Source organism: Dromiciops gliroides, chromosome 1 (genome assembly GCF_019393635.1).
Source record: "Dromiciops gliroides isolate mDroGli1 chromosome 1, mDroGli1.pri, whole genome shotgun sequence".
NCBI lineage: Eukaryota > Metazoa > Chordata > Mammalia > Microbiotheria > Microbiotheriidae > Dromiciops > Dromiciops gliroides.
Window position 1 is genome coordinate 412,895,081 of NC_057861.1, and position 9,990 is coordinate 412,905,070.

At 34.0% G+C, this 9,990-nt stretch overlaps 1 protein-coding gene across 2 annotated transcripts in view; it reads left to right on the forward strand.

Annotated features, from left to right (window-relative positions):
* PRKAA1 (protein kinase AMP-activated catalytic subunit alpha 1) overlaps positions 1-9,345 on the forward strand; it is a 53,267-nt gene extending 43,922 nt beyond the window's left edge. The window contains exons 7-9 of one of the 2 annotated variants that reach the window (XM_043977170.1): positions 1,625-2,111; positions 3,098-3,224; positions 5,817-9,343. In XM_043977170.1, the coding sequence (XP_043833105.1) occupies positions 1,625-2,111; positions 3,098-3,224; positions 5,817-6,061 (859 nt within the window). In that variant the 3' untranslated portion in view covers positions 6,062-9,343. Of the gene's footprint in view, positions 1-1,624; positions 2,112-3,097; positions 3,225-5,816 lie in introns of both variants that reach the window. The other variant, XM_043977171.1, reaches the window with a different exon arrangement.
* Positions 9,346-9,990: the final 645 nt, after the last annotated feature.

Here is a 9,990-nt window from a genome sequence, read left to right on the forward strand (position 1 = left end):
TATCTTTGAAGTAAATAGCCCTTTGTAAAAGCTAATTAATGTTAAGTGTTTAAATGGAATCAGAGTGCTACTCACTGTAGGTTAACAGTGAAGGGAACACAAGGAGTGGCACAAGTGGATGAAATTAGAAAAAGTGTCTTCAACTCCTCAGCAGTCTCCTCAAAAACCTTGAGGGGCAATGTAGCTATCCTAGCATGTAAAAGCTATCCTAGCATGTAAAATCTTTACAACCTAGTTTCCTCCTATCTTCCAGCCTCCTCTTCATAATCTCTCCCCCTATAACAACCCCTCCCTCTACCTAGAAGTTTTGTTTGGGGGATCTTTTTGAATATATAGGAGTCTTTGATTTTTCCCTCAATCCCCTTCTCATTTCCTCTGGTAACATCCACCTTATTTATCTTTCTATAGGAAAGTAAAAAAAAATATAGAGGAAAGGTTTGCCCAGGGTTGGGAGGAATGAATAGGAAAGTGTTGGAGGGACATGAATGGAAAGGGAAAATCATTCAGTTCCAGTGATACTTTGAAAATATTTTTTTTTACCTTTCCAAAAGCCTCAGACCAGAAGTTTAAAGACAAAAAATAAGAGTTATTTTAAATTTCATCTCAAATACTCACAAAGTGTGTGACCACAAGCACGTCATCTTTAACTTCTTGGAGCCCTCAATTTTTTCATCAGAAAAATAGGGGTAATTGTAGTTGTAGTAAATACCTCCCAGAGTTATAATAACTAGTATTTATATAGTACTTTTAAGGTTTGCAGAGCCCTTGACAAGTGTTATTTATTTTTATCTTCACCAAACCCTAGGAAGTAAGTCCTAATCCTTATTCTACTGTTGGGGAAACTGAAACTGAGGGCAGTTAAGTGACTTGCCCAAGATCACACAACTACTAAATTGGTTTTCCTTACTCTTTAAGTCCAGGGCTTTAGTTGTTATAAGGCCCAAATGAGATAAAAGTAAGCACTTTCCAAATATTTTTAAAGTACTATATTAACCTCTGTTATTACCTTGGGAAAATTAAAAATAATAGTTCTTTATGACAAATATTTTATTTATTTTATAACTTTTTTTTTTTTTGGTGAGGCAATTGGGGTTAAGTGACTTGCCCTGGGTCACACAGCTAGTAAGTCTTAAGTGTCTGAGGTCAGATTTGAACTCAGATCCTCCTGAATCCAGGAACGGTGCTCTACCCACTGCGCCACCTAGCTGCCCTTATGACGAATGTTTTAAAATTTTCATTTAAAAGAAATTTCTCTTCAGCATTCAGAAATCATACCTTAGTTTTAAAAGACTTGTATCTGATCAGTTCTTAGCAGCTTTCTTCTTTAATGCTATGGTTCTTTGTAAAGAAAAAGGGACCATCTTTATTTTCTTAGTTGTATTCAAATTGTGTGCATTTCTACTTCTGTTCCAAAATTGTTATTTTTCTTCTTCCAGTCAGAAGACAGAAGCATTTTCTTTGAATATATTATGAAAATTTAAAATATTTAATTGCTCTTTAAAACCAATATGTCTATGTTTGACCCTTTATGTTTAAAACAGCCCCAAATTATTATTTGGTATTTTATGGCATATTCTGGTATACCATGCAAACTACCCAGATTTTTGTTCTTTTCCTTACATAGGGAACATGAGTGGTTTAAACAAGACCTTCCAAAGTATCTCTTTCCTGAGGATCCATCATATAGTTCAACCATGATTGATGATGAGGCCTTAAAAGAAGTATGTGAAAAATTTGAATGTACAGAGGAAGAGGTTCTCAGCTGTCTGTATAGCAGAAACCACCAGGACCCTTTGGCAGTCGCTTATCACCTCATAATAGATAATAGGAGAATAATGAATGAGGCCAAAGATTTCTACTTGGCTACAAGCCCACCAGATTCTTTTTTAGATGATCACCATTTTTCTCGTCCACATCCTGAAAGAGTGCCATTCTTGGTTGCTGAAACACCAAGGTCACGCCATACACTGGATGAATTAAATCCTCAAAAATCCAAACACCAGGGTGTGAGGAGGGCAAAATGGCATTTGGGAATTCGAAGTCAAAGTCGGCCAAATGACATCATGGCAGAAGTTTGTCGCTCAATCAAACAACTGGATTATGAATGGAAGGTGAGGATTTTTTTTTTAGGTATTTATGATTTGTTTTCAAAATATACAGGACTAGTAACAAGATCATGCCTTTTATTTCTTTGCCTCCCATATGAACTTTCTTCATATGTATCTAAGTATTGTTATTTCTTGTACATACTTGAAGTTAGTATGTATTTTCTTTTGGTTTTGCTTTTTTTTTTTTTTTGCTATATTACTTTATGCATCTCATATTTCTTTACATTCATATTTGTTATTTCTCATAGCACAATACATTTTCCTTTCATTCAGATTTGTTCAGCTGTTCTTAGTAATGGTTGTTCTGTCATTTAGTTGTGTCTGATTCCTCATGATCTCATGAACCATACTGTCCATGGGATTTCCTTGGCAAAAATACTGGAGGGGCAGCTAGGTGGTGCAGTGGATAGAGCACTGGCCCTGGAGTCAGGAGTACCTGAGTTCAAATCCAGCCTCAGACACTTAACACTTACTAGCTTTGTGACCCTGGGCAAGTCACTTAACCCCAATTGCCTCACTAAAAAAAAAAAATACTGGAAGGGTTCGCCATTTCCTTCTCCAGTGGATTAAGACAAACAGAGGTTAAGAGCCTTGCTACGAAGTCAGCTACTAAATGTCTGAGGCTGTATTTGAATTCAGGTATCCCAGACTCCAGGCAATATCCACTGTGCCCTATCTTCCCAATAGTGGATACATAGGCTATTCAAAATGGTTTGCTACTATGATTAGAGTTGTTTAGAATACTTTTGGACATGATTTTTATTCTGGTATTAGCATCTTAATAATGGAATCATTGAGTCAAAGGATATAGTCAGTTTTATAGCTCTACTTATATAGTAAGTCTATAATATTTCTAGGAAAGGAGTTTCTGTTGAGCTTTGATGCCCAAAAAAGTATATGTTGCATGCTTTTTGTGCCTAATAAAGTATAAAAATTGTCTTAACCAAGAATTGTACATGATGATTTTTCCTCTTCATTTGGTATGCTAGGTTGTAAACCCATATTATTTGCGTGTTCGAAGGAAGAATCCAGTGACAAGCACATACTCAAAAATGAGTCTACAATTATACCAAGTGGACAGTAGAACTTACTTACTGGACTTCCGAAGCATTGATGGTATGTAGTTCAAAGGAAATAATATGGGTACTTTAGGCCCCTTGCAGATCTATTGTGTCTTTGGTTCTTTTATAGTAACAGAATATGAATCGGAATTTTCTGTATTTGTCATCTAAACATCTGTGATTCATTAATAATATAAAATCTCAGGGCTAGTTGGTGCAGTGGATAAAGCACCAGCCATCGAGTCAGGAGGACCTAAGTTCAAATCCAGCCTCAGACACTTGATACTTACTAGCTGTGTGATCCTGGGCAAATTACTTAATCCCAATTGCCCTGCCCCAAAAATAAATAATATAAAATCTTATATTTTTATCACATGAAGAGAGTTGAGAAAGTTGAGATGATGAGGGTGCAAACTAGGATGGTTGAGAATGAGGATTATACCTAAGTTGTAAACCTGGTGCCCATAGTAGTAACAAGTTTGGAGGAAGGGTTGGTTGGAAGAGGAGGAGAATTATGGTCTGTTGTGACTAATTCCGTATTTGATATTTATATGGAGTATTCAGCTTTAAATGTCCAATAGGTAGTGGGTAATATGACTGGAGAGGCAGAGATACTAGAGACTAGGTAGGCATGTATGTGTAGATCTGGACATCATCTGACAATTGAATCTGTGGGAATTGATGAGATTACTAACTGAGAAATTAAAAAAGCAAAAAGGTCCCTGTACAGAGACTTGAAATACACTGACATTTGGAGGCAAAAGGAGAGTGATATGGTTGATGATCCAGCAAAGGAGAGGAGTGGACAGAGAATTTACACTTGAATGATGTCAGAAGCCAGATTGCCATGGGTTTACAAGAGAATCACAGGAGAGGAGTGAGTGTAGATGATTTTCTCAGAAAGTTTGGCTGCGGAAGGGGAGGTGAGCTAAAAGTAAGTTGCTAGCAGTGATAGAACCTAGTGAGGATTTTCTTTTTAAGGTTGGGGAGACCTAGACATGTTTGTGAGCATCAGGGAAAGAACCAATAAATAAGAAAATATTGAAGAATTAAGGCAGAAGGAATGATATTGTAGGCTATCTGCTAGAGAAGACAGGAGGAGATGGGATCAGGAATAGTTGTAAAGAGTTTGCTTTTGGAGAGAAGGGTCACCTCTTCACCAAAAACTAGAGTAAAGGAGTAAATAGTAAGGTTGATGTCCAGATGTTATTATTTGAAGGGATGGGGGGGGAGGGGCTAGTTCACGATCAATGGTTTCTGTTTTCATGGTAAAATATTAGTTGAAATACTCATGATAGGGAGGGGAAATGGTATAGTGGGTGAGGCTTGAGAAGAGGTTTGGAGCAGCTATTGTGGAGAGTAGAAAAGGGTTGCTTTGTGTTGGAGTGAGGCTTCCATAACTTTGGCATATTGTGGGAACAATCTAACGTTGGGATTTGGCAAGATGTAAATAATAATGGGAAAGGGGAATCTGGGGTTTTGGGAGTAGAAAATAGAGTAAAGTTGAACTTGGGATGCTATTGGGAAGGAAAGTTAGTATTAGAGTTGGGTTTTGATTTTAGGTTCTCCTGACTATGTCTTGCACTTTAATCCTCCAAACTAGGTTGTATAAGTGGCCTGTAGATGATAGATTTTTGTACTCTGTCTTCAGCATTGTAAGGATATGTCATTTTTAAGTGCTCTTATATTAGTCCATCAATTAAAAATGTAAGCTTTTCATGAGCCAATTTAATTTTGAAAAGACAAGATAATATCTTTTTCTGTGCACATATTATGCTAGTAATTTAGCATCAGTAGTCTGTGACCTTTAAATTATGTTTACAGTAGGGATGATGGGCTATGATCTAATCATCTGATTATATGTTTGTCTAACTTGTTAGACGACCCAGGTAAGGAATGATGTATCTGACTATAGGTGACTTTTACCCCTATATTTCATTCTCACCCTTATTAATTTTATTTTTATTAGGAACAGCTGAGTGAATAAATATGAGATTGAATTGCTAGTAATTGTTTTGTTCTGTTGTGGTTTTTAAAAAATTATATTTCTTGTTTTTAGGTTTTCCTTAGTTAATTTAAGTTGAAATTGGAATTCTTCATAAAAAGAATCTTATAGTGGAAATAATCTTACTGCTAGGAATGTTCAAGAATTTATTTGGTGCTAGTGAAACCAGTGTGTGTGTGTGTTCAATCCCAATTCACTTTGTGTAGAACAGAACGATTCTGTTGCCACAGGCTTTACTTGCCTCTGGCTAGTGATAACAAAAATGGATTCTGTGGCTCACAAAGGGGAACTATTTATGGGCTGAGGATGACTTAGCTCAGAATATTTTTTAAAAAATCGTTTTTTCTTTTTCTTCTTTTTTTTCCTTTGTTTTGGTGTGGCAATGAGACTTAAGTGACTTGCCCAGGGTCACACAGCTAGTAAATGTCAAGTGTCTGAGGCTGGATTTGAACTCAGGTCCTTCTGAATCCAGGTCCAGTGCTTTATCCAACTGTGCTACCTCACTATCCCAAAAAATCATTTTTCCAAAAATCAAAAGCTTATTTTTGACAAGCTTTTCAAATGTAATCTTGATATACAAAAACTTTTAACATCTTCAAAATGCAATGAAAAGAAATTTAGTTCAAGTGTTTCCTTTTCCAGATGAAATTACTGAAGCCAAATCTGGAACTGCTACTCCACAAAGATCGGGTTCTGTGAGCAATTATCGATCTTGCCAAAAGAATGATTCAGATGCTGAAGCCCAAGGAAGATCCTCAGATGTTTCCCTTACCTCATCAGTGACTTCACTTGACTCTTCTACAGTTGACTTGACCCCAAGGCCAGGAAGTCACACAATAGAGTTTTTTGAGATGTGTGCAAATCTTATTAAAATTCTTGCACAGTAAACATAAAAGTTTGCTTATTTCTTTCATAGCAATAAGCATGCAGAAATCATAGCCAAATGCTTCCATTTGTAATCAAGTTAGAATTATGGCACTGAGAAGAATAGCCCTTTCTGAATGCAATTTGCACAGAGATTGGAACGTGATTAATAGGCTAACATGAAGAAGTGAATTGTGATTATTTTATTGTCCATTTTTCAACAGGTATATGGTATATAATACAAAAGGCACAATGAATTCTAAGTCTCTCAAGTTCACTTGAGTTTTGGATATTTTACTGCACACTGGGCTTTGTAGAATATTATTTACTATTTTACCTCAAAGGCCTTTATATTTCTCTTATGTTTTGTTAAATTTTTGCTTCAAAATTTGTCAATAAATACTTGCCTCCTAGTCCCTAGAAAACTAAAGAAGTGGTTGTTTTTCAACTCCTTTAAGTGCTTGTCCTTTAAGTAATCAACAGTTTTAACAGTCTGAATGACTGTCTCCCTTCCATTATCTTATAACTGAAACTTACTTCAAAGACCCAAAATGTAAACACATTTTAATAAAGATTGAGATGTCCAAGCACAGATAGTACTTCTGCATTCAAATACTCTTAGCACTGAATTTATTCTAATGGTAAGTGCTAATACTTTCTACATATAAATTGCTCTTTCTGTCATAAGGGATGAGTTGGCATACACTGTAAATAAGACATTGGGCAATGCTCTTCAATTAAAAAAAATACTCTACCTTTTATAATATTTTGACAGTTCATTATTAAAATTAAGCATGATTCTTTAGCCAATTGATTATATATCTGATTTAAATTGACAATGCAGATAACATCTATACAGAGTATTTAAGTACCCAGATATTTCTGGAGGTTTCATTTCTCTGATAAAATTTAGCATGAAAAAAATTCAGTCTTCTGAAGGATCACATTTCCTTCAAAAACTTGTTCCAGATTTTGATTAATTTTTAAAATAGTACTATATGAATTGAAGAAAATGGTAAACCACCTCAAGATCTGATTTTCAGAGACCTGTTTCTATAGCTGGAAGTATTCATTTCTTTCTTTTCAGTATGGTATCGTATAGCTATGGTAAATATAAATTTAAAGCCATTTTAGAGGAATTTGATATCATGTGTATGCTAATAAATATAAACAAATGCTGAATCTAATATTCTTGCCTTATATATGTTACTTTCAGTTTGATTTGTTTTATGGATAATATAGCACTGTTCCATATACCCAATTTTTTTTTAATTTAAATACCTTTAGTTATTAGATTTGTTTTAGGCAAATACAGTGCATATCTGCCTAATCAGATGATGTGCGTCCATTTGAATATCATGATAACTTACATAAATGGTTACTATAATTGGGAGTTCAACTCCAACAATTTAGTAACAGGCACTGAATTGAAAAGAAGCATGGCACTGCTTTTTATGTCTAGGGGTTGCTATACTTAACTTTAAATATGGACTCTGTACAAAGTATTAATATACCCACTTAATAGAAATTTAAATTCTTTTAAAAATTATCTTTATGGCCCTTCATATTTAGAATGGAACTTTGACACATGGTCTTCAAGTGAAGCATAATGTCCCTGGAGGTTATCAAAAAATAGTATTTTTTACAAGATTGAAGATTTTGGGGTATATATAATACAGGGGACGTTACAATAATGTCTATATATGGTAGAGGAAGAAGAACCAATTAAATAGAACTTTCTAAAATACTTTATTAATCTTATAAAATTCAGTTCTGATTTATTCTTTTAAGTTATTATGATCCCTTCTAGTAATTGAGGTTTATTTTGAAGATGTTTTAATAATATTGCACTTGTACAAATAGTATAATAAACGCACAGACATTATTGCAGTATATTGCTTTTTAAGCTGGGATCTTTTTGAAATGAAATGAACTTTTGGTTGTATATGTAAAGGTTGCATCAAAACTTTCACAATCTGTTGTAGTTTGCAAATTCTAACTAATATTGAAGACCTACAAGGAGTCAAGATGCAAATGGTTTTTAATCTTTTTTTATATCTTTTCAGCAATTTATAATTTTTTGTGCTTTAATGCAACCATGTTTTTTACTTTGTCTCAACAGCTGGAAGATGTATAGGTTTTTGCCACAAATGTATTGTATACATAGTTTTAAATATAATGCAAATTTTTCTGGCATGTAAAAATTTTGCCATTAAAATAGATGATTTCTCATTGAGAGGAATTTTTATACTGGGTTTGGGGGAAACAGAAGCTTATACTACTTAACCTAATTTAAATGTGATTTCATTAAGATATAATTCCATCTTTTATTTGTTCCACTTTTTTCTTCTTGAAGTGTGTGTAGTTCAAGATTTTGGATGATTTTTTATAATGATTTCACCTTTTTATACACTGTTGTCTTTGATATTATAATGATCTCATGCATATTGAATTCATGCCATGATAATATGGGGTAAGCTGTAGACTGCACTAAACTTCAGAGAACTGATTGGCATTTTGGGGAATGAAAACAGAAAAGATTTGGTTAAGTATGTGCTACTCGTATGTATCTTTTTCTTACTTTCCCTCTCCCAAGTTTTCACCAGTTTGAAAACACCTTGACAGATCTTTCTTTTTTAATATAATTTCTCACCATACTCATTGATAAGCTGAAAATCTACATGCAACATTTTATAAACCAGTAGTAAGGTAGAAAACGATTGTGGTGCAATATTCTGAGAATTTTCATGTATGTTTTGATTGGAGTGTATTTCAGCATAAATTTTCAAATAAACTATTTACTCTGCTTTAGAGCCACTGTATATCATAGCACAGAGATAATTTTTCTTTTGTTATTAACATTGTGCCTAATTCCTTTCAAAATATCTGGTAACACCAAATGAAAAAAATGCTTATTTGTAGTTGTGCAGCTATATTTTTTTAATATGATATCTAAATATAAAATACTTAATTATTATTTTTGAGGTTTTAAAGTTGTGTGCCAATGATTTTGCCCCTTGTAACTACATTACAGTGAATTTTTAAATCACTTAAAATCAAGAACAACTTAAAACAATAGAAATACATAGAATGAACTTACAACTGCCATTAATTGCTGATGACTAGTATTTATTTATGTGGTATATTTTAAATTATTATTATTAATTGTTTTAATAGTGCTGACTAATGGAGTCTGTGTTAATTATTTGCCAGCCACAATGTTAGAAATGATAATTTTCTGATTTTTATTAAGATTTGTACTACATAGGCTGCCATGTCTAATCTGCAATGCCAACCTTCTTCTTCTTCCTCCTGCCCTTCCTCTTCCTCCTCTTCTTCCTCCACCTCCAGCAATGGGGGTTAAGTGACTTGCCCAGGGTCACACAGCTAGTAAGTGTTACGTATCTGATGCCAGATTTGAACTCAGGTCCTCCCGAATCCAGGGCTGGTGCTCTATTCACTGCGCTACCTAGCTGCCCCTAATGCCAGCCTTTTAACGTTGTAGCAACTTTCAAGCTGCTATATTTATCTTCATCTTTCAAATTTATATGGTTCTTTTGTTTCAAACACTATGCTTGTTCATAATACTGTTACCCATAAAGCAAACTTAGGGGAAAAAATATCATTCTATTCATCTGAACTTCTAGATATATTTCTAATACACTATAGGTACATGAATCAGTAATTAAATTATAAAATAACATCTCTTGAGATTAATGGTAGAAATAACTTATTTTTGTCACTGAAATAAATGTGTATATTAAGTTTAATTTAGTCAGTGAACAGGAAGACTAGGAATTTTATTTTAAAAATTGATTTAAATGCTTGTTAAAAATAAAATCTACAATACAGTATGTCCCAAAACTTTTAGTGCAGTTCAGGTACACTCTAATTTCTTAAAACTGCACTAAGACTTTTGGGACAACTTGTATGTCATCTCAAATTGTAGAAT